Here is a 26891-nt window from a genome sequence, read left to right on the forward strand (position 1 = left end):
AGTCTCATTCACAGCCATATGCATACAGCACCTAGCAAATCTGAGGATCTGTTAGGTAGAAGTATTTGGAGTTTCTTTGTACAGATGACTCATGTGAAATGACCAAAGTCTTTATCAATTTAAGATGTATGAACAACCTATAACCATTTCATGTTTGGAAGATGGTCAATTATATATAAGCTTACAATGTTTTTTTTTTCATTTTTTTTTCTGAAACTGTTAACAACAAGTATATAGATAAGATAGAGAACTTGGAACTGGAAGCTCTTTATATTACAGTCAATGCTATTGTACTGCATTTTCCACACAATAAGCACATGCTTAGTAATCACTGTAAAGTTGATTATTAAATTGACAGAATTTAACTTTAACCAATTTTAATTTTGCAATTTCAATGTATAAGAGAATACTAGTACATAAATTTTCAGTAATATCAGTCTTATGAGTCAAGCACTGGTAATATTCAATGATAGATACACATAGATATACATATTCTGTACCATTAACAAATAATCTGTATCATGTATCACTGTATTGTCGAAATACCCTTGGATGATTGGAGACCATCAAGTCTTCTGGTTATGGTACCTTTTTATCATCTTACCATCAGAAGATATCTTCTAAACAGTCTTTCAGGGTTTTCCCTAACTCTCAAAAACCTTCATTTTGACTCCTTCAACTGACAAACAATCCCAAAATTGATAAAGTTTTACTCTATTTCATATGATACAAGTCCATGAACTCTTAAGATTAATAAATTTGAGGGTCCCAGGAAAAACCCTGATGTATATTGCAGTTGAAATTTACAAGTTTCTTACTATTTCACACATGAAATTGTTGTTAAGTATGCCATGCTGAATAGTAAAATTAACCAGATACATGTATATGTATAGTTGTTATAAGCCCATCCATGTCTTTTTCAGCAGAATTATTAACTGATGCTACTTGACTTTCTCTGAGCTGTGATAAATCCTTCCTCTGACCTTGAGTTTAATTAATGTGTTGGACAACTATAGGCTTACTGCAGACACAACATCAACGTATAATCCCCATTTTATACAAAAAACAATGCAAGACTTGACTACTAATAAAGCTGTTTATTAATAATGTTGAGAAGTCTTCTGTAGCCAAAACAATTTCTTGGGCGTAACTAACTCTTTGGCGTATCGGGGGCTACTCACTCATAAGCAAACTATTGAAAACTTACTTGCGACAAGCTTGACTCTGTGAATCAGAGAAGCGAAGTAAAGTGAACTGTGCTTGACTCCGGAACAGGAGAAATCACTTGACTCTGATGAACAGAGAAGCAACTTGACTCGCTGATGCCAGAGAAGCCAGGAATGATAGGACTAGACTCTGTAAGAGTATAGAGAAGTACTTGACTCTAAGAGACTCTGACGGTTCTAGAGAAGTGACTTGACTCTGACACTGACTCACAGAGCAGCTAGTATAATACTAGGACAACTTGACTCCAAGGTAACCAATGAGAAGACTCTGGACTCTGAACCGTTACAGAGCAGTGACTTGACTCATGAAAGGACCCTGTTAAGAAGTTTGACCCCAATTTACACACATCTAATATATTAAAATTTTTTGAATGACATGTATGAAACAAGCTAAAAATAAAAGGAGATTTTAAAATTGGGGGATGAAATTCCTCCGGAATTTAAAAGCCTTCCTCCGGAATTTAAAAGTTTGACCCCCATTTACCCATATCCAATATAGTAAATTATATTAATGACAACAATAAAGAAGCTAACAAAAAAAAAAAAAAAAAAATAAATAAATAAATAAAAATTTTTAAATAGGGATTTTAAATTGATGGGGAGAAGAGTTAAAAAGTCAACATAAACCCCAACAAGAGTGAGTAGCCCCAACTAAAATATCATTAAAAATACAAACATTTGCAAATAAAGAAGAACTAAATACATTTGTAATAAAAGCTAAACAATGAACAGGTACATACAAGTTAAACATACAAACATCTTTCCTAAAGGTGATGAAGGGGATGGCGGGTGGGTAAGGCACAAAATAAAATGCTCCTCATTCTCCTCAACGCTGAAAAACTTAATGGAACCAATACCAATACCCCTCTAAAGAGTAATTGATGATTGGTTAAAGATAAGGAAAAACACTCATTAGCATACTAATTTGCATAAAGATACGACACATAAATGAACAAACAGAAATAAGATAAATTACGATTGAAACAGGAAGCTAAAGAAGGAAAACAGTTTCTTGCATAAACTCAAATTTAATAAAATATTAAATTTTACATTTTATACAAAAAACAATGCAAGACTTGACTACTAATAAAGCTGTTTATTAATAATGTTGAGAAGTCTTCTGTAGCCAAAACAATTTCTTGGGCGTAACTAACTCTTTGGCGTATCGGGGGCTACTCACTCATAAGCAAACTATTGAAAACTTACTTGCGACAAGCTTGACTCTGTGAATCAGAGAAGCGAAGTAAAGTGAACTGTGCTTGACTCCGGAACAGGAGAAATCACTTGACTCTGATGAACAGAGAAGCAACTTGACTCGCTGATGCCAGAGAAGCCAGGAATGATAGGACTAGACTCTGTAAGAGTATAGAGAAGTACTTGACTCTAAGAGACTCTGACGGTTCTAGAGAAGTGACTTGACTCTGACACTGACTCACAGAGCAGCTAGTATAATACTAGGACAAACTTGACTCCAAGGTAACCAATGAGAAGACTCTGGACTCTGAACCGTTACAGAGCAGTGACTTGACTCATGAAAGGACCCTGTTAAGAAGTTTGACCCCAATTTACACACATCTAATATATTAAAATTTTTTGAATGACATGTATGAAACAAGCTAAAAATAAAAGGAGATTTTAAAATTGGGGGATGAAATTCCTCCGGAATTTAAAAGCCAAAAATGAGCGAGTAAATGAGCTTACGAGCGAGAGCCCCCAATTGATAAGGGATAAAGGTTAAGAAACAGTCATATTGAGTTGAGCCGACTGTAAAGTGGCTGGATTAGTATGAATGTACCGAATAAAACAATCTGATGACCATCGTCCCAAGACTTTAATAACAACGTCTTGGACTCCGGCCGCTGCTGCAGAAGTGGCGGCACCAATTCTGAAAGAATGACCGTTGAAATCTTTACTATTCACACCTATGAGGGACAGGCAGGCTTTAAGGTAAGAAATAAAGGTATGACGCATTAAAGGCTTGGACTTAAATAAGTCCTCGATGAACAAAGGGCAAGTAGGAGTTGCCCCGAGAGAATGTCTGACCTTTAAATAATTTACCATAGTCAACACAGGATGTAAAACCTCATTATCAAAAATTCTTATGTGAACGCCTTTACCAAAAGGATCCATTTTTGAAGAACGTAAATACAAAATGAAACTGGACTTATCTGGTAGAACATGGACATCACTAAGACGAAGGTATGATTGGTCACCGAGTTTCCTACAGGTAAATTCTCCACATCTCAAAAAACCATAAAAAGCTGTTTGAAAAATACAGCATAGCATTTTTTTGACAAATGGTTCAAACAATCCTTGACTACTAGAAATAGTTATACACATATGATTAAGCAACTTAAAGGTTATAGGCAATCGCTTATTGGAAAAATTAACCTGAGTTCTTTTAATGCCCCGCAAGATGTAATTTAACCGCATGGTGTTTGCGAGAGGGTCCCCCAAGTTTAACTTGATGTAATGAAACCTTATGCCAGCTAAATAGAGTTTAATAGTGTCGAACTTCAAGCATAAAGCTTCCTGGCAGTATGTCACAAAAAATATAAGTAAATCTTCATCAACAATGGGAAGGGAATTAGCAGCACATGCAATTCCCCTCATAACCAGAAATGTCACAAAACAGTTCAAACCGGACTTGTAAGTAGCCAGAGTCTTCTCACTAAGGGCATGGTTCCATAAACTATCAACCGCTGTATTCAGCTCATCATCAATGAGGCCATAGGCAGACATGGAATTGGTAGTACATCTGCTTGAGGTGCCAGCTGTCTGAATTTGCACATCTGAAAACGAGAGATGGCGTCTGCAATGTTGTTTTGCTTACCAGGTACATGGACTGCATGAATCACAAAGTTATGCACGGCAGAATAGTATGTAAGTTTTCGCATAAGACACATAATGCTGGACACTTTGGATCTCCCTTTGCAGATTATGTCTACCGTAGCTAAATTATCACAATGAAAAAGAATACGTTTTTTATGCCACTGGTGACCCCACAACACACAAGCCATAACAATAGGGTATAGCTCAAAGAGGGCCATAGATGTGTCCATGGCTTTAAGTTCACTAGGAAAAAAACCTTGAAACCACTGGTTAAGGTAGATTCCCCCGAAAGATTCAGATGTAGCATCGGTAAAAAGATGGAGGTCAGCTGCTGATGTGATATGATCATCCAGAAAAAAGGATTTGCCATTCCAATTCTTCAAAAAGAACGACCACATGTAAAGGTCTGATCGACACTCATTGCTGATTTTCACATGATGATGTAGCTCGCGCACTGTAGTAGAAAGCGATATGAGATGAGAGACAAAAGAACGCCCCGGTCTAATACACCGACCGGCAAAGTTCATGTGACCTAGCAAGCTGAGCAACTCGCGTTTGGTACAAGACTTTTTTCTCTTGAAAGAATCCAAAAACTCAATAATTCTTTCCACTTTTTCACGTGGAAGACGACATTCCCTCAGATGAGAGTCTAGGGACACACCAAGGTATTCGAGTGATGTACAAGGGCCTACAGTTTTATGCGCACCTACAGGGATGCCTAATTCCTTGAACATAGACATAAAACGTTCCATAGTAAGAGATGCATTGACATAAGCTGGTTCAATAACTATGAAATCATCTAGCAAGTGAAGAATGTTACGAATATTGTACTTGTTCTTAGCTATCCAACAAACTGCCCGAGAAAGGCTATCGAAAATTTTTGGGCTTGAACGACATCCAAATACGAGGCGCGTAAAGAAATAATATTTGTTGTTCCACTTGACGCCGTGGTAAGGCCACAAAACGGGATCAATTGGTATCAGCTTGAAGGCATCAGTGATATCGGTCTTCATTAGCCATGCATCGAGGCCACAGCGCTTAATAAGATGTATAGCATCATCTACTGTAACATACTTCAGCGAGCAAGTTAATTTATCAATTAGACTATTTAGGCTAGGATTGTTTGTGTCTTGATGTGGAGCGGATAAATCAACAATTAAACGCTTTTTCTTCGAATATTTATGTTCAGCTAAGCCTAACGGGTTGATGCGGTACCTGGAATAGGGAATATTGTCAAAAGGACCTATTAAGTATCCTTTATTTAGTTCTTTCTCCAACAACTCTGAAACACTTCCTGGGTCACTGATAGCTGACCTCAAGTTTTTACACACTATGGAGTTAATAGGAAGGTGTTGTAGACCAGTGTCAAAGCCGTGAGTTAGACCATGCATTAACTTATTAACAAATTGCTGATCAGGGTGTCCTTGAAGTTTGGAATGTAAAGCCTCAACACATATTGGGGTAGAAGCTGTCATAGGATCATGGTGATGGAGGGCTAAGATGTCTTCTTTTGAGGCTGACGGCTCTCTAAAGGGCAGGCTACTTTTGTGTGGCTTGCCTTACAGGTTAGACAGATGTGAAGGTTATTGCAAAGATTGGAAGAACAACCAAATCTACCATTGAAATTGTTACAAATCTCTCGCCCCTCAAAAACAACTCTGGGTCTGCCTTTTGAGTCAGAAGCCATAGACACTTGCCCTTTATTTTGACGAAACTGGCTGTTCCCAGAGAAACCACTGCTACTCTGTCGCTTATCCTGGCCTGGGTTGGGGCAAAATTTTGTAGTATGTGCAGTGCTACCACACATTGAACACGAAACTGGAACTAAATTGGCAAATATGTTGCAGAACAAGGTATTATCCCGAACGGACCAATCTATTTTCCGGTTATTGAAACGTAAATGGGCTGCTGCCTTCAACGAAAACTGTCGATGATATTCATAGAACCCGGAGCTGTATCTGGTTCCCATGTCTACGATATCTCGCTCGTACATGTCAAGCTCAACTCGGCGATGTGGGTGAGTGGAACACATGACTTGTTTATAAACGCTAAAAGCTAAAATGAATTCGCTTAGAGTAAGAGTTCTGTTGAGCCTAGCGTCCTGTTTCTCGTTAATACCTAAGCTTGAGTCACTTTGACCACTGTAGTACGGAATAAGGATAGCAGCCAAATTAACATCTTTCCCGGTTATAATCTGTTGGCGCAATGAGGGAGATATTGTTTCTACTAGCGGTAAGGATTCGGAGGTGTACCCATATTGGGTACGCTTATAGGAGAAAATACCTGCTGAATCGCCGGAAGGAATACTTTCCTCTTGAAGTTTCCGATACGCACTGTCCAGTGTAAATTCTTCTGTGACCGCCGCCAATGTCGAACCGGGATGCATCAACGGCGAATAGGCTACATGGGTGGTAGGAGTCGGGGCTCGGATACCATCAGTCGCCATTTGACGAGAACTACCTGCAGCGGCAGCAGAAGTAGGTTGCACAGATCTAGACTGAGTGAGCGTGAGTACGCTATTCTCCAACCTGCAATAACAGTTCTGGAGAGTGTTAACACTGTCTGCTAAGCTGGAAATCATGTTTCGTAAGCTGGTAGAATCTGCCCGTTCCGGACTTCCGGTCTGGCGGCCATCTTGTCTCGGAGCATCATGGGATGCAATCGCGTCGCTCGGGGCATGCTGGGATACCGCACCTCTCAGGGCCGCTTGTGCCTCCTTCAATTTTTTAACAAGTTCCATACGCTTAGAACCACTCCGGTAGGGCACATTCAATAAATGAAGTTCTTGTTGTAATCGAGCGATTGTCCAATTTTCTACAAATTCCGGATCGTAAGGAACTGTTCTGTTAGATTTACGCCCACGTTTCGTAGCCATCATTGAACAATGGAACCGACCCTCACCTCTGACACGGAAGTTCTTCAACACTAATAGTTGTGAGGTGGTTGTTTATGATACTCCTATTAATCCAGGCGCAGGTAAATACACCAGATCGGGAATTGTCACACAACACAGCTCACGACAGCGAATGGTAGTACAAAGTATTGACACTGGAATTGTCGATGGAAAATCCAAAATGGCGAATGATCGGAGTATCCGACTGATAGATAAGAAATCCTAAAAAGGGAGAACAGTAACAAGTTCAGCGCTTCTGAAATCACGCAACGTTAAACTCACAACTGCATAAAGATCGTATGCGCAAACTTGGCCACAAAAGTGAAGTAATAGCTTTTCAATAGGTAAAATTTAAGGCACAAAATAAAATGCTCCTCATTCTCCTCAACGCTGAAAAACTTAATGGAACCAATACCAATACCCCTCTAAAGAGTAATTGATGATTGGTTAAAGATAAGGAAAAACACTCATTAGCATACTAATTTGCATAAAGATACGACACATAAATGAACAAACAGAAATAAGATAAATTACGATTGAAACAGGAAGCTAAAGAAGGAAAACAGTTTCTTGCATAAACTCAAATTTAATAAAATATTAAATTTTACATCTAAAACTTCTGTTTTCATTGATGGCTTTCTTGATCTTTTTTCCATATTGAAGAATATTACATTTTATAAATATGTTTGCTGATGGTTAAGAAGGGTTCACATGTAATGTTTTTTTTTATCTTAACAAATCTTGAGATCCTAGAATTATATCTTTAAAGGGTCTTGTCTATGTTTTGGTTTTTGTTAAATTTTGTTTCATCATCATTAAAATAGTACTACCACCAATATGGTGCAGCTCAAATATGTCCTGGTACCTAATGTTAACTAGTGGAAAGTACTACCAGGTAATCATGCATGAGTGACAAATCTAATGAGGTGACCAGTCATGTGGTACAGGTAATTATGGTTAAACTATAACCCTGACTGACCGTGTCTAATATGTAAACAGTATTGTAGAAGGCATACACTTCTCTCTATGATCTGTTTTTGCAATACTTTTGACTGACCGTGAAATTCTACATTACCTTAACACTACATACAGTTCTATATAAACTTGAGCCAATAAAACTGTTTCGATAAGACACAATCTGTGGCAAAACTACACCACAGTATCATAAATCTATACATTTACATACATCTCTGGATGTTATTGGTGAGAACAGCTGATACTGTTATAGAATCACTTTTTGATATAACATGGAATATAATTATACATGTAATAAAGAAGCTTTCAGATCATCACTTTCTGATGTATAAAATTGTTTTGTGATATAGGTATTTACATGTGATTATTTACATGTGATCAGTTCCATCCAATATACATGAGTCCTTACATAAGCCAGAGCAGGTATCTAGGACTAACTGACATACAAAAATATCAATCCCTGTGATAGTTCAATAACAGATAAAGTAAATAACCTGATGGATTTTTAGAGTTGTACAAATTTCCTGAAATTTTTTTAATACTGACGTCCATCATATGCTTTGACTGGTAGTACGAAAATGTTTTCATAGTATATACACAAATTCGAATTTCAATTTTCACATGTACATGAAATTATCAGAGTAAAGTAATTGTAAATACAGAAGTCATTTTTATAAAACTATCTCCAAGGCAGGGTGAACTGGCTGATGGCTGATATATATATATATATGTATTGTATTGGATTTATTGTGTGGTTGTAAAAGTGGGGGAAACTTTGTACATGTCAGCTCAGTGGACCTCAAAACATTCTGTTTTTTTTTTTTTTCCCTGGCATTAGGTTCATAAAAGATACTAACATCATTTGGAAAAACCTGTCACATAAAAAAACTTCCCCTTTTGTACACCAGTTCAATAATTATAATAAAATTACACTTTGATTTGGTTATTTTACTTTGTTACTGAGAGCAAATACTGAAATATGACAATAGTTACCTATTCAGTCTTTACTGATGTTTTCTGATTTTGAAGTGATACTAAGGGTATACCCCTATGTGGAATGCTGCCACAAATTGTTACTGAGAGCAAATATTGAAATATGACAATAGTTACCTATTCAGTCTTTACTGATGATTTCTGATTTTGAAGTGATACTAAGGGTATACCCCTATGTGAAATGCTGCCAGAAATTGTTACTGAGAGCAAATATTGAAATATGACAATAGTTACCTATTCAGTCTTTACTGATGTTTTCTGATTTTGAAGTGATACTAAGGGTATACCCCTATGTGGAATGCTGCCACAAATTGTTACTGAGAGCAAATATTGAAATATGACAATAGTTACCTATTCAGTCTTTACTGATGATTTCTGATTTTGAAGTGATACTAAGGGTATACCCCTATGTGGAATGCTGCCACAAATTGTTACTGAGAGCAAATATTGAAATATGACAATAGTTACCTATTCAGTCTTTACTGATGATTTCTGATTTTGAAGTGATACTAAGGGTATACCCCTATGTGAAATGCTGCCACAAAATAAAGTACAAAATAAGAAAATTACAATCACAATTAACTGTCATTATTCTAGCAATTCTTCTTGGTATGTAAATCTGCATATAGACTTGTTCTGTTGTTATGTCCCTTTCAAAACATTTTTTGCTTTCATACCTCAATAATTAATTTTTGTTGTTGTTTATGTGCGAAATGCAGCGTTCTGATTCTTTGGTTTTTTCTTTATATTTCCCAAAGAAAAAAAACAACATCTAGCTGTCTCTACTTGATGATGATTGGAGGAGTCACTGACAACATGCAACCTTGCGGCAGGTCTGTTGGAACTTTTTTTATGTATGAATGGAAAATCTAAATGATGTGAACAAAAAACAGACTACAACATCATAAAATATGTACACAAACAATAAACAATGAATAAATGACAGATTTAATGAGGGGAAAACACGTTAATATTTTCATACATTTCCGGTTGGAATCTGATGGGCCGATTCGTGGATTTCAAAGGCTGAAAATGGTACAAATTAGCTGTCAATGACATCACATCATGTCACACAAGCTGTTATGTGTAACGATTTGTTTTAAAATAATCCTTGATTAAATTATCAAATTCATACATTGATTTGTTATTTTTGCATTCGAAACCTATTAAGAAATGAATTATAAGGTTTTGAATATTTTCTAGTTTCATACTGGTATAAAAGAGAAACCTATTTGCAAACTGAATGAATGTGCATAGCATATTCATGAGAAGTTTGCAAAAAGGTTTTTCTTTTATACCAATATGAAACTAAAAAGTATTTTTATCAAAGCTCAGTTACATAAATAATTCACTATATAGAAAGTTAGGTCTCACTGTAAAACAACTTTGAACATAGGTGAATGAATATAGCCATGACTTGTGTGGGCTTGTCTTGTCAAGTAAATATAATCTCACTATCTCCTTAATGATATTTTGACGTCATGCATCACATGACCTTGTTCCATCTTCAAAATATGCACATTCACCAGACTAAGCTGATGGAGGTGGGACCACTTCTCAGGGGCTTGTCTGTGTGCCAGAGATGGTATACCATGAACTAAATACATTATAACATTTTTTTCAACTGAAATATAAAATTACGAAAATTCATAGCCAAACCCCTATAAGGAAAAGCTCAATAAGTCAGCAAAACCTGTATGAGATTTAACTGGAGGCTTTAAGAAACACTCAGAGCTATACATCAGCACCCCTAATTAATTAGATGCTTCTGACCAGATCACACAGTGAATGTCAGTTTCTGTTCACACATCCAGAAATAAAACACAGCTGTATACATGAACATTATACCCTGACTACTTCAATAAAGACATGATATGCATCGCTACAGGGAAATTTCGCCACTTTCATTTTCAAAGTTGATCATAATTGATTTCATTAATCATCACTACAGGTAATTGGATCTAGAGTAATATTCCAATATCCCTTTCACAATGCTCATTAGAAGACATAAATCGTGACCTACAAGGTTTCACTTTGAAATGATTTGTTCTTCAAACATTTAGAATATGACTTTATGGAAACATAATTTCATTTGATTAAAACATTCTTAAAAATTGATCTTGGATATACATGTAGTTGTATAAACAATGTACATATACATTTTACACAATAGTTCTTCAGTCCATATCTTATGATTTCAGCTAAACTGTGAAAGTCAAATGGAAGAGACTGTGGTCGACAAGTGGACATCATGATCAGATCAGCCTATATAGAGCTTGTTAAGTCATGCTTTTGTCATCCTGTATCATACATAGCCAATTTATATGTGAGCCAGATGTTGATCAGATGTTGCTTCTGCCCAAAAGTCTGCTACACAGACAACATCGGCTTTAATAAGAAAACAATAAGATCAATTGACTACATCCTGAAAAGAGTGTTGATATTGATCCTAAAAATCATTACTACACCACAGCGTACAAATATGGATACCGCTGGTATTGGTCTATTTTAGTAACTTTGTGGATCAACACTAAAATTTGTTTTAGTTGTCTGATCTGGGAAATACAATGACTTACACATGTTTGCAAGATATCTAAATAAAAAGCCATATTCGTTAAAATTATTACTGTGTAACCAGAATTTTAGTTTGATTGATGATGTTCTCGTCAACAATATTCTATTGTGTCAATTGATTGGTCAATGACAGAAATGTTCATACTAATTAATGTTTTTTTTTTTTTTTTTTGTTTTTCAAGATTTTACAAAGGTATGCAACACACGATATATACTAGACTCACATACACATACACACCCTAGCACACATCACACCACACCCATGTACACTCACTCAAAACATGCACTCATTATTTCCTACTCTTTCCTCTTTGCTGACATGACATACAATGTACTACTGTGTTTCATTCACAAGCCCCAATAATAATACAAATTCAATGACTGCTGTCATCATCATCATCATCATCATCATCATAGTTATCATCATGATCATCGTATCATCATCACTTCATTATCATGATCATCACCATATCGTCATCATCATCATCATCATCACTATCATATCATCATCAGCAGTAACACATATTCAGCATTGTAATCATCATATCATCATCACCACTTCATCATCAACCTTTCATCCTCATTATCACATCATACACTGATCAACAACAGAGCTGTTTATTATTATTAGTGTTTTGCCTCATCATCATCTATTCACACCTAATCCCCAAACTTTATTCAAAATTATATGTTTTCAATAGTGTAATCCCAAACCAGAAGTGCAAGCATGGATTGGGAGTAGCGAGATACGCCCCACATAACAGCCTTTCCATGTTGCAACTTCTGCTTGTTTGAAACAAAGTGTAATTCACATTAAAAAAAAACATAAAAAAAAAGAAAAAAAAACCTTTGTAAATAATTGAGGTGTGAATAGCTGGTGATGATTCTTTGTTATCTGCCCTTGTTGTCAAAGATTACACAGAGCATAGTACAGCCAGACTAAATGATAGCATAGAGGAAATATCAATAATTAACATTATACATAGATTGCTCTCTCTCACTGAATCATTCTCTACAATTAAAGAAACAGACAAAGCGATGAAAACAGAAATAGGAAGATAGGGGATGGGGAGGGGGGAATGACATAAGAAGTCCATGGGATGTTGAAACAAATTTTTAGCTCAAGACAGTGAAACAAAGATATGACAGCACTGTCAAGGATAAAAAGTATTATAATTATTTAAATATTCAATTGGATAAGATTTTCCCATTTTTTCCAATCATTTGTGAAATTTTGTTCGTAAGACGTGTTTTTGCTATTTGAAATATATTTTTGAACAGAATAGTGATTTTGTATAATCTTTACGATGGCGTTGATATTGAGAGTAGCATGGAGGCATCTTGTTTTATATATATAATGTTTAATCATAAGAATTACTTCATTGTCAACTCTAAAGCTAGGGCTATTGTTCCTTTTAATTCCAAGTATAAAAGACCGTTTGTTGACTGAGAATGGTATTAATAAAGAATCTGTTAGTGTTTCAAATGATTGTAAAAAGTTTTGCACTTCCTGACATTCCCAAAGGAGATGAGTGATCGATTCTCTTTCTGAGTTGCATAGATTACAAAGTGGACTGGACACAAGTTTTGCCTTAAAAAGCCTACTAGTAGTTGTCAGAATGTGATGAGAGATCCTATACTGGAGCCATTGAAGTTTGGTGTTTTTTGTAATTTGAAATGGCATTTTGTAGAAAATTTCCCAATCACTATTTGTTAAATCAAACTGCTCTCCCCATTTAGCTTTACCAGTTGGCTCTGTCCGAGTTGTATTTAAAATATTATAAAATATTTTTGAACCTTTTAAATGCTCGAAAAACATCTTTATATATAATGGTATTACAGGCCGTTGAGAGTCATTCTTCACAGGTGGATTATCTCTTAGGAATTTTTTAACTGCAGAAATGATACCTTGATAGTTCAAAAAGTTAGTTGTCACATTGTATATTCTCTGAAAGTCTTGAAAACTAAGAAAATTATTAGTATTACCAGCTTCTAGTAAGTCTGCTATTGTTCTTATCCCTTTTCTATACCATTGCTTATAAAAAATTGATTTTCCAGATAGAGTGATATTTCTATTAAACCATATAGGTATTTCCAAAACTGATTTTTCCTTTCCTGTACACATTTCAATTGTTGTTTGAGGTTTGTACCATACTCTGAAAACATCTTTCCAAAATTTATTTTCGATTTCATTTTTGCAGTTTTGTATATACTCACCTCCAATATTCAGTAGGATGTCAATGTTTACATTAGTCTGTAATATTGCAGACCACTTACCTGCTCTATGATAAAGCCTCCTTACCCAACTTAGTTTTAATGCATCTGCAAAAGCTCTTATATTTATCATTTTTAAACCACCATTTATAAGGTCTTGTATCACTACATTTCTCTTGATTTTGTCTATTTTACTACTCCACAAAAATTCAAATATGATAGATTCAATTGTCTTAAATGTTTTTTCATCAGGATTTGGTAAAGCTATAAAGAGGTGGTTGAGCTGAGAAATTAAAAGGGATTTTAATATGTGTATTTTACCTATTGGTGTAAGATTTCTTCTTTTCCGTGTATTTATAAGTGCTTTTAGCATTACTATTTTCTTGTCATGATTAATTTTTGGCATAGCATGAAGATTGACATCAAATTCTACTCCTAGAAGAGTAAACCGCTCTTGCCCCCATTGTAGATTCAAATCTGGTAAAAACGTATCTTCACTATACTTCTTAGACACTATCCATATAATCTGGGTCTTATCAATGTTTACTTTAAGACCTGAAATGCTAGCATATGTATTAAGTTCTTTTAAAGATTCCGATAATGATGGTTCAGATCCATCAAGTGTGAAAAAAGTGTCATCAGCGTATTGAGATAGCAAAATAGGAAGCTCACCTGCTTTGATGCCTTTAATTCTATGGTTATTTCTAATTCTAATCGCTAGAACTTCAGCACAGAGGATGAAAATATAGGGTGCGAGCGGGTCGCCTTGTCTACAGCCCCTTCTAATATCAAAGAAAGCAGATAAGTTACCTCCCTGGTTAATTGAAGCTGATACATTTTTATGTAGCGTTTTAAACCATACAATAATATCATTTTTGAATCCAAAATAGATTAAAACCTTTTCAATAAACTTCCAAGAGACAGAGTCAAACGCTTTTTCAAAGTCTACCATTAAAATCATACCTGGTACATCATCTTCTTCTGCATATTGCATTAAATCATATAGTAGTCTAGTGTTTTCTCCTATATAGCGTCCCAATATAAAACCAGTTTGATCCATATTAATTAGCTTATCTAAAACTGACTTAATTCTATTAGAAATAACCCCTGATGCTATTTTGTATGTAACATTTAATAAGGATATTGGACGCCAGTTTTTAATAAAATGTCTAGGCTTATTCCCTTTAGGAAGGCAGGTGATCACTGCTGGTCTCTGAGTAACTGAAAGTTCTCTATGTGAATACCCATAATTTAAAGACCTGACAACATAAACACCTATCTTATTCCAAAAAAATTTTAAAAATTCTGCAGTGAACCCATCTGACCCAGGACTTTTGTTGTTATTCATATTCCTTAAACATTTACTGGCTTCTTCTAATGTGATTAAACCTTCTAAATTTTCAGCTTCTGTTTCAGAGAGTTTAGGAATACTGTTAAAATTTAGATATTCATTTAAATTAATGTCTGTAATATTTCCTTCTTCATACAGATTCTCATAAAACAATTTTACTGTTTCTAAAATCTCTTCCTGTTTTATAATTATGTCTCCTTCATCTGTCTGAACTTTCGGAATTATTTTTGATGTAAAGTTTCTATTTTCTAATCCAAAAAAATAGCTTGTTGGTTTTTCCCCTTCCTCTATCCATTGTGCTCTAGATCTCACTGAACTGCCTTTCATTCGAAGTATTCTAATCTGCTCTAATTCTCTTTTCTTAGATTCTATCAGGTTTATATCAATATTATCCTCATTTTCTAAAACCTGTATGCTATCTTTTAATTCATTTTCTCTCATATTTCTCTGTTGTTTCCTGTATGATGAATAGGAAATACTCTTACCTCTTATATTCAGTAAAAGAACCTCTAAAAACAGTTGGTCATTTATAAGTAGTTGCAAATCTGTATCTGAAATAAATTCTAAATTTTCAAGATCATACTAATTAATATTACAAAATTTATACAAAACAAATATTGCGGCATTCATATTTCCATGAATATTGTGTGTATATGAATGTCATAGCTCAACAACTGAGATCAACACGATCATGTCACACAATGTAAAACTATATAGACCACTGGTGGTCACTCAAAGAGAGCTACTGTTTGTCTGATTGAATCAGCATACATGATAATTGCCTTTGTTTGAAATCAATGGAGAATTCAATTCATGTACTTGTTGACATCAAAATATTTTGAAAAATGTTAACTATAAATATGAAATACTCTCAGTTGGCATTCACACTTTTTCTACAAAAGAAGGTTTTTAAGGAATTTGCTCTACTTCCCCTATTGGACTCTGCTCCTTCCACCCCAGGGGGCCAACATCCCTCAATTATACAAATTGATCACCCTTTACCAAAGCATGCTTCCGACCAAATTGGAACAATATTCAGGCATTCTTACAGAAGAAGAAGGATTTTAAATAATTTTCTCTACTTCTGCTGTTTGGCCTTGTTTCTTCTGCCCCAGAGGGTCGAAACCCACTATTTATACAAAAATAATTTCTCTTCACCCTAGGACGTTAAGCATCTGACCAAATTTGGGCAAAATCAAATATACAGGAGTAGAATTTTAATGAATTATTTCCATTTCCCCTACTTGGCCCTGCCCCTTCCTCACATGGAGACCGATATCTACTGTTTACACCAAACTGATTCACCTTTACCAAACAATAAAATGGGACATCATCCAATCATTTCAACATAAGAAATAGAATTTAAAAGAATTTGCTCCATTTTCGCAATTGGACCCTACCCCTCCCACCCCAGGAAACCGGGATCCACTGTTTATACAAATTTGATTTTGATTCCCATTCACCCACAAAGACTTTTTGGCAAAATCCAAGCATTCCTATCAGAGAAATAGAATATTAAAGAATTTGCTTTATTTCCCCTATTGGGTACCGCCCCTCCGTCCAAAAGGAGTAGAGACTCACTATTTATACAAAATTGACTTTCCTTCACCAAAGAATGCTTCAAACCAAATTTTCACAAAATCTGATTACTCCTAAAGGAATAGGATTTTAAATAACTTGCAAAATTTTCCATTTTTGGCCCCACCCCTCAGGTCACTGAGGGCTGAGAACTAATATTTATACAAACCTGATTCCCTCTTCCCCTAACAATGCTTTAGACCAAATTTGGGCCAACTCCAATCATTCCTACAGGAGGAGTAGATTTTTTTTTAAAAAAATCACTATATTTCCCATATTGTGCCTGGCCCACCTGCCCCAGGGGGCCGAAACCTACTATTTATACAAAGTTGATTTCTCTTCACCCAAGAATGCTTCAGAACAAATCTGGGCAAAATTCAATCATTTCTACAGGAACAGTAGGATTTTAAAGAGTTTGTTCTAATGCATCTATTGTGCTCTGCCCCTCCTGCACTTGGGTGCTGAGACCTAATGTTTATAGATTTATGTTTAAAGATTGATCCCCTTCACCAAAGAATGCTTTGGACCAAATTTGGATATTATCAATTCATTCCTACAGGAGAAGTAGGAATTTAAATAAAAATTTCGCTCTTTGTGCCACGACCTTCAGGCTTTTGAGATTGAAAACCAATATTTATACAAATTGGTTCCCCTTCCCCTAAGGATACTTCTGACCTTATTTAGTCAAAATATGTTCAGTTGTTCATGACTAGTAGCAATTTTCAGCAAAACGTTGATAAATGCCTGACGCTGGACGGATACAGCTCCAGATACTGTGTTATGGCATCAAAAAATGGAAACAACGTGAAATTTTTTTTATACCCCCATGATGCTTTGTATCAGTGCTCCAGCTGCTTTGCTTGCATACACATCAACCACGAGCCTGCTTTTATCTTAATCAATGGACTTCCTATACAGCCACTATAGTGAAATTGATGTCTCATCTTCCTGTTGAGACATATATACATAACAAAACCAAAATTCCTGCCAATAATCAATGTTAACGTCACGTTTTCCTCCAAAACAATACGACTTTGTCAAGACATCATTAACTTGAGGCAACAGATTGTTCCATATCTACATTTTTATTAGAATAGCTGCCAAATCACTTTTAATTACATATTTGGATATTACTATATTCAGTGTTGTTTCATGTCTTCTTTGGCTACATCTCTTTCCAAATCTAAATATATAATGTTTTTTATATTTAAATTCATATATTTGAATGGGTACATAAAGCTTTGATCATGAAATTAAGTGTAAAATATAAGTAACTTACTCTTAAAAGAAATATTATAATTTGTGTCATAACTAGCATTACTCATTTGTTTTCTAACACTGCCAAGTTTGTTCACTACATGTAGCTGATAAATGTCACTGATTCTGGGCAAATACCTAGTTCTTTCACATTGTCAATCTAAAGTATTAGCATAACCAGTGAGAGCCAGCCTTAAAGGAGATTCCAGTGTGACATCAAAACAACATACATCTACAGGATTTTAGTTTCCACTTCACAGAAGTACTGCAACATGTTCAACAAGTCATGCTGGTTTGCATTTGTATTGAGTTTCTGTTGATTTTAATTGTCACAAGTTTTGGAAATAAATCTAAGGTTCTTTTCATCACTAGAACAATCCATCTGACAAATGTTTTGAAGAAAACTTTCTACTTCCTTGTCAAACAAGGAGTAATCCTGGCTCTTCATCCTCTTACCTCTTTATGACATATGACATTCACTGAATATCAACAACAGTGTGATAAATGACATTATTTGACGCAATAATGTTGTATTAAAGACATAAATAATGTTGAGTCAGCGATGTTGAAGAAAATGTTAAAGATAATCAGTGAAGATATCCATTGTGAATATACATTTGGTTATGTTATCAAGAAGACATTGAACTTGTTTCATTTGTTGAGAATCATATATTATTGCACATTAAGTGTCAGGTGCTTCTACATAATCTTTCACTATACTTCACATAGTATCAATTCAAAATGATTAAACAAATCTTGCATTACTATTAATTGTATTCAAAAATATTTATTGCTGTTTGTCCTCAATACCAAAACTACAACAGATAATTAAGCTAAAAATTCAACTTCCACCAAAATTCAACAGACAGACTTTTCACTACTAGATGGTAATCATTCTATATGAGTTAGAATATTTTTTGATTAAGTAAACAATTTGGATTAAAGCAAACATATAGCATTTGCATTAAATTCATGATCATTTCAACAATACTACTATTCCTTTATTGAGTGTAAAATCAATTATATAAAAGAATCTCCAGAAGAAATGTTTGTATATGTTACCATATATGTTACTTCATGGGCTTACCTAACTGTCTGATAGATGCATTTTTTTCTTTTTCTTTGAAAATAAGCCATTTGAAATTAAGTATATTTTACAAATGTATATATTTATTCTGATAGGAATTGAAACATCTTGGTACATAAATTCAAACACTTCACATTATTTATTTTCCAGACTGTCATGCACAAGTTACAAGAACTTGCATTTAATATCAGTTGACAAACCTGCTTAATTAATTAAATCAAATTGCTAAATAGACATGGTCATGATTCTGTTATAAATAAAGACTAACAAGTATGTGTATGCTTTCCCTTCCTCCCCTATACAAACCATCAAAATTTAAACTCTCAAATTTATTTTCAAATAATTGTGTTTGCAAGTTTAGAAGACTTCCTGAAAGTTTTTCTAACTATATTTTTGTAATTGTCAGTTAACAAAGACTGATCTGCATGTAGGTTAAGCTGATACAGACAGAACAGTGAATGTATGGATGAATATGAACCAGCCATTGATGATCACTTGTGAATGATGCTATTGTTGAGGTAACATAACAGGATACATTAATCCAACCTTATCCTGAAAACCACTATATAACAGTCACCCAATCAAACAGGATCTCACCACTTTACTTTAACAAATGTTTAGGTTAAGCACAGTAGTAAGTTCACAAATTCATAACTTCTTAAGAATAAACAGACCTCACCTCAACCTGTAGGTTGATTATACACATAACTTTATCTGGTCATATTTTACCTCCATAGTAGAATTTACCCCAGCATATTTTCCCTCCTATAGTAAACATTGCCTGGGTATTTTTCCCTCCTATAGTAAACATTGCCTGGGTATTTTTCCCTTCTATAGTAAATATTGCCTGGGTATATTTTCCTTCCTATAGCAAACATTGCCTGGGTATTTTTCCCTTCTCTAGTAAACATTGCCTGGGTATTTTTTCCTTCTATAGTAAATATTGCCTGGGTATTTTTCCATCCTATAGTAAATATTGCCTGGGTATTTTTCCCTTCTCTAGTAAACATTGCCTGGGTATATTTCCCTTCTATAGTAAACATTACCTGGGTATATTTCCCTTCTATAGTAAATATTGCCTGGGTATATTTTCCCTCCTATAGTAAATATTGCCTGGGTATTTTTCCCTCCTATAGTAAATATTGCCTGGGTATTTTTCCCTTCTATAGTAAACATTGCCTGGGTATTTTTCCCTCCTATAGTAAACATTGCCTGGGTATTTTTCCCTCCTATAGTAAACATTGCCTGGGTATTTTTCCCTCCTATAGTAAACTTTACCTGAACATGTTTTACTTCTGTAGTAATCTCTAAGCTTGATGATCTTTACCTGGCATGCTTTCTCTCTAAAGTAGATTTTACCTAAGCATGATTTACCTCTGAGTAATTTTTACCTTGATATGTTTTATTTCTATAATAGACTTTGACTGGACATGACTTACCTATGTCATAGACTTTAACTGCATATTTTACCTGTATATTAATCTTTACTTGGGGATATTTGATCTCTGTAGTAGACTTCACCTTGGCTGTAATTTACTTCACCTGGACATATTTTACCTGTATATTAATCTTTACTTGGGGATATTTGATCTCTGTAGTAGACTTCACCTTGGCTGTAATATACTTCACCTGAACATGTTTTACCTGTATATTAATCTGTACTTGGGGATATTTGATCTCTGTAGTAGACTTCACCTTGGCTGTAATATACTTCACCTGAACATGTTTTACCTGTATATTAATCTTTACTTGGGGATATTTGATCTCTGTAGTAGACTTCACCTTGGCTGTAATATACTTCACCTGAACATGTTTTACCTGTATATTAATCTGTACTTGGGGATATTTGATCTCTGTAGTAGACTTCACCTTGGCTGTAATATACTTCACCTGAACATGTTTTACCTGTATATTAATCTTTACTTGGGGATATTTGATCTCTGTAGTAGACTTCACCTTGGCTGTAATATACTTTACCTGGACATGTTTTACCTGTATATTAATCTGTAATTGGGGATATTTGGTCTCTGTATTAGACTTCACCTTGGCTGTAATATACTTCACCTGGACATGTTTTACCTGTATATTAATCTGTACTTGGGGATATTTGGTCTCTGTATTAGACTTCACCTTGGCTGTAATATACTTCACCTGGACATGTTTTACCTGTATATTAATCTGTACTTGGGGATATTTGGTCTCTGTATTAGACTTCACCTTGGCTGTAATATACTTTACCTGGACATGTTTTACCTGTATATTAATCTGTACTTGGGGATATTTGGTCTCTGTATTAGACTTCACCTTGGCTGTAATATACTTTACCTGGACATGTTTTACCTGTATATTAATCTGTACTTGGGGATATTTGGTCTCTGTATTAGACTTCACCTTGGCTGTAATATACTTCACCTGGACATGTTTTACCTGTATATTAATCTTTACTTGGGGATATTTGATCTCTGTATTAGACTTCACCTTGGCTGTAATATACTTCACCTGAACATGTTTTACCTGTATATTAATCTGTACTTGGGGATATTTGGTCTCTGTAGTAGACTTCACCTTGGCTGTAATATACTTCACCTGAACATGTTTTACCTGTATATTAATCTTTACTTGGGGATATTTGGTCTCTGTATTAGACTTCACCTTGGCTGTAATATACTTCACCTGAACATGTTTTACCTGTATATTAATCTGTACTTGGGGATATTTGGTCTCTGTATTAGACTTCACCTTGGCTTTAATATACTTCACCTGAACATGTTTTACCTGTATATTAATCTGTACTTGGGGACTTTATTTTGGCATGTTTAACTCTTTAATGGAGCATGTTATGTCTCTATAGCTGCTGATTTGAGCATGGCATCAGCACTGCTTCATAATACTCTAACATATATCTGTGTATATAGTAACTTCACTTTCTGTATTGATGAAATAATTGAACATTATCATTATTATCAAAGTGACACAATCTATTAAAATATCATGTAAATATTGATTATTTGATCAGGTAGAATGATACCTATAAATTTTAGTATTTAACAGTAATCAAGTTACTTCAGAACAAAAAGTAACACAGCCATTGTATTGTGATCATTGCAGTTCCATGCATTCAGATCTGGAATGATCAGTGCCTTCAGGCTTAAGATACTTAAAATTAGAAAGCATTAGAGCAATAATAAACATATTTACAGCAGAATCAATCATGACATCCTACATGATTAAACAAAGCAGTTAATAACAAAATATAGAAATAAAAATGCAACAATGTTTGCTAATGTTTAGTGACAAGTCATCAAAATTTTATCAGATGTAGTGAACAGTGGTATATTCTGCTTCCAGCATCAGAAAATGCCATCAGTGTCCATATCATAAGACAGACATGTTTTACCAGAACCTTTTGTTTTATCTGTACTTAATAGTGCATACATTGTCTTAATTCTTCACTTAATACAGTGTTAATGCTATCCTGTATGTATTTATAACAGAATATTTTGGGGAATTGAGAACAAAAAACAGTATCAATACCATTGTCAATGTTTCATAAAAAGTTTCATTTTAAAGTAGAGCTACACTTTTCCTGTTGATTCAACTTATAACATATTTAATAAAAGTGTTGCATTGCATACAATTTACCAACTTTCTTTTATGTAAATAGCAGAAATAGCTAATTCTAGTAAATATGAAGCAAACAAAGCATATTAAACAATTAAAACACATTCAATTTCTTAAAAAAGATCGTTTAGCTGATCCTTGATATGTTGTGTGAATTTCAGAAGTCAAATCATACATCAGTTTGAATGGTCAAAACATAAATAAAAAACTATAGACATGTCCCTTCAAGAATCAAATCTCAATTTTGACAGTCAAAACCCATCTCTAAACAGTCCTTCTGAATACCCTAATTTTGATAGAAAAAAAAAGAAAGTCATCTGAAGCCAACGGGTACAAAGTTTAAGAAATTGGTTTTTATTACTGATTAATACCTTCCCATGGAATTCATCAAAAGATTTTGACTGAGGTACTGACAGTTGACTGTAAATGCACAGACCAAGAATTCGCGACTAACTAATGTGAGCCTTCATTTCTGCAATAATGCATTAAGGGTAAAGACAATATATCCTAAAGCAAAAGCAGAGTAAAACATTTTAAAGAAAAACACTGGACTCACTTAAAAAATTCCAATAAGAATTGCTGCTGGATGAAGTGTTGGTTGGTGAAATGTTTTATACAAGCTTTTCACAAATACTGAACTACAGCAAATAGGATTTAGTATTCTATTTATAGAGTTTAAATACAGTTAGGAATCCTTTTATGTCATGATAATAATTTTTGATTTATGAATCAAATATTGATTGAATCAGTGGAGAAATAAATGACATCCTGCCTCCTACCAGTTTTATAGGAATCACAGGATCTTACTTTTGAAATGTTGGTTTCAAGCTAAATAGACTTTACAGATTTTCTTTGTACATTACATAAATTTTTAAGCACTTGTACAGTTTGGTACAAATGTACTGGTTATCTATTTAGCTATATTGTAGTATCAAATACAGAAGAAATTGAGGTCGATACAAAAGCAGAAGTAAATCCATTAAGCATTACTAGACCAGATCTGTTCTCAGTTCTGTAACTCACCAACGTGTAAACACTTAGGTGTGATTCAACAGAACAAGAACCAGCTAAATATCTCAAAATGGAAAGAAAACAGTTATTGTGGAAATTTGATTGTGTGTATGGCAACATTAGGAGTATATGATTAGCAGAAAATTTTGTGATTTTCGTAATGCGCAGGATATGACATCCTACAAGTACAATGCTGCAATGCGTACTTAGGGTGGATGCTTCCTGGCAGACAGGACACAACAATGTTCAGCAATACAATTCACTACAGACTTGAGGTCCCAACAGGAAATATTATACACAAAACATCCTGTACATAAATTTTATGAATGTTCAACAAGAACATATACAGATTCAATTCATACACAGTATTTAAGGCCATCGCAAAATTGTCATGTAAATTACTTGTTGTCAATCAATCGTATTAGTTTCCTTAACATAAAATCTGTTATCATCTTTCAGTTTCTAATCTAGAATTCTGAAAGGTACAACAAGTGTACATGGTTCACATAAATTTTATAGATATAGATATATTGTCGAAGCATTGCTTTTTATGTCTGAAATTTAGTACAGTGTAGTGATGGGATGTTATACTAATGTACCTATAGAAAATCTAATTTCCCAATGTAATGAATACCTTTGAGTATTGAAATAATTATTGAAAGGCATTTATGGAACTTACTTTCAGTACCACCTATCTGATATCAGAATTTGAAAGCATCTAAGCTTCAATATGGTTGCAGACTAGGTTCAGGTCCAAGACAAAGAATTGTATCAAATGTCTAAAGAAGATAACAGTGTTCAGGGACAAAGGCCAGTATCAAGTTCAAAAAGTTAATTTGTGTTCTTAACTAAATATTACTGTATTTACCATGATATAAGCCCCTACCCCACCCCCTTCACATAAGCCTAAGTTTGGGGAGGGCTTATTAATGAACTACTTTAGCCTTTATATTCTAAAATTGATGAGTATGCAAAAATTAAGAAGAGGGCTTTTGTGTTAAACTTAATCACCTATCCACTTTGAATTCTACTCTAAACTTATGCTTCTATCATTGAATTGAAAATGTACAGCATGCAAAATCAGTAATGTTTTAAGGAAAATAAATTGAAGTAAAAATTGCCTTTCTGCTGCTTAAATGTCCATATCAAAGGAAATGTAATGCTATATTGACAATTTTGAAGTACATGAATTACTAGAACTTTTCTTGTTTGTAGGTGGTGCAGTTTTGTAAGTCTTTGAACACAGTTTAAAATGCCTTTAAAGGCCATCTGCCAAAACAAAACAAAAAAAAACCAACACCTATCTGTAAAGATCATTAGTTTCTGGACCCAATTCATAGCAACTGAACACCTTATCAATATAAATGTCATTTTTCAGCTCAAATCCGGGCCCAAGGGGTCTTTAGAGACAGGTTTGACTGCAATACCAATTGTGTTGGCAATGCTATCAATTTCAGAACTTCGTGACCCAATAGCCATTGAAGACAGAAAGTTGGGAATCAGATATAATTTTAAATGGTGATGACTGGTATTGAATAGCTAGCTTAGATTAAATTATATATGTGACTGTTAATTTATAATCAGTTGTTAAGCTTACCACAATTGTAATTATTGCATTTCAAATATCATGTGCACCATTTCCGCATTAGGTATAAATTACTAGAAATCCATTAACTTCAAACAAATCATATTTAGTTTTTAAAGTGCACTGTAACATAAAATTATTTGGTGGATGATGATAGAAACTGAAAGAAAATAACTAAATATGATTAATCAAATACACAATAATGGAAAAGGGATTAATTATGATTGTGTGTTATCAGTCCATTTTCAATCATAATTGATCATTCTGGAGACACTGTTAAGTAATAGGTGTAGTATTGATTGTCTGCATCAAATATATTGTGGTTGTGTTCATGGTTATACGAATAAAAAAGTAGTGTATGTTTATCAAATAGCAGAGAAAGCAGTGTCTGACATTAGAAATGGTGGTGCAACATTTCTAAGGCAGGATTTACATACACCAAAATATGTGCCCTGATCGTGAGTGCTAATTAAATATTTTTCAATGGGCTTCTTGAAGCAATTCTCAACTGCTCTTTGTTTAAACTAAAATTAATATTTTCCATATTAAGTCTAGTAGCTTTAACCAAAATCAGGGAGAATTGACATATATGCCTCCTCGATAAAATAAAATAATTCCCGATAAACTGACAATACAGTTAACACAGCTCCATATTGTCATAGTGTTACAATTACAAGATCGAAAAAAGATACCATAGTAATAGTATGTAAACGAAAGTAGATATATCTGGAATATATTGAGGGGATAGAGCAGCAATTATATCGATATGAACGTAAAATGAAAATGAAGCGTGACATTTACAGTTATACACCAAAGTGTCAAATCTCAATGTCATTTGAACATATCGTGACATTCGTTCGATCTGTCAGCCTGGCAACTCACCTTCGAGAAAACAGCATGCCTCGGTTTAGAATCGTGATCTAAGTCCATAGTCTCTTGACAAATGGTCATTCTTGGGGTCAAAATGGCTCCTGTTTCTTGTTTATTTTAAATAAACACGTACGCAGTTATTCGCTTGCATGACTTTTGTGATAGCGGAGCATCTCATCTTCTGATGCGGAAGTACAGCTGTCTGCTTCTGGCCGCTTACATCAAAGATTAGGTACATTTTAAATATAAAGTAAATGACGGACACATTTGATTCCGGTTCATTGATTTTAAAGTTTGCTGTTTAAACTAAAAATGTATGAAAACATTTTTTCCTTAAAAAGCAAACATTACACTGTAATTGAATTTATCATAGGCATCGAATGGGTGTCGTTTAACTGGCACTTATTTAAACAACAAAGAATAACGTGTAGAATTCCTTTTACTCCAAACATGGTAGACTGTTATCAGTTACATTGTCATACCATATAATTTTAAAGGATTTAATTTGAAAATAAACGTGTTTCAATTATTAAAGAATATTTGGAAAACGCTATTTAAAGAGTAAATTGTAACTTTTCTAGAAACAGATTATTTTGGGGGGAGGAGGTGTTGAGTGGAGGGTGTTGATTTGAAAAGTTCTGAGGCGATAATGAATAAGTAAAATATGTATCGATACAGCAGGACTCAGCTGTTAGTAGGATAATGTACATATAACAGGTAATATGGCAAAAGTAGCGATTCAAATTTGAGAAGGCTGCGTAGTGGATTTGGAAAGTAATAATGATCTCGAAGAAAACAAAAAAAGAAAATGTAAACTCGATATC

The 26891-nt window shown here is 34.3% G+C and overlaps 2 protein-coding genes across 2 annotated transcripts in view; both read right to left on the reverse strand.

Annotated features, from left to right (window-relative positions):
• LOC132561055 (regulator of G-protein signaling 7-like) overlaps positions 1 to 26150 on the reverse strand; it is a 77499-nt gene extending 51349 nt beyond the window's left edge. Inside the window, exon 1 of the mRNA XM_060225775.1 lies at positions 26080 to 26150. Coding sequence (XP_060081758.1) covers positions 26080 to 26148 — 69 coding nt within the window. The 5' untranslated portion in view covers positions 26149 to 26150. The remainder of the gene's footprint in view (positions 1 to 26079) is intronic.
• LOC132561062 (uncharacterized) lies at positions 2961 to 7278 on the reverse strand. Its single transcript, XM_060225782.1, has 2 exons — positions 6342 to 7278; positions 2961 to 4018 (listed from the first exon to the last, which is right to left on the reverse strand). The coding sequence occupies exons 1-2, from the start codon at positions 6934 to 6936 to the stop codon at positions 2961 to 2963; spliced, it is 1653 nt and encodes a 550-aa protein (XP_060081765.1). The 5' UTR covers positions 6937 to 7278.
• Positions 26151 to 26891: the final 741 nt, after the last annotated feature.

Source organism: Ylistrum balloti, unplaced genomic scaffold (genome assembly GCF_031769215.1).
Source record: "Ylistrum balloti isolate Yb309-2 unplaced genomic scaffold, AGI_CSIRO_Ybal_v1 Utg371144, whole genome shotgun sequence".
Taxonomy (NCBI): domain Eukaryota; kingdom Metazoa; phylum Mollusca; class Bivalvia; order Pectinida; family Pectinidae; genus Ylistrum; species Ylistrum balloti.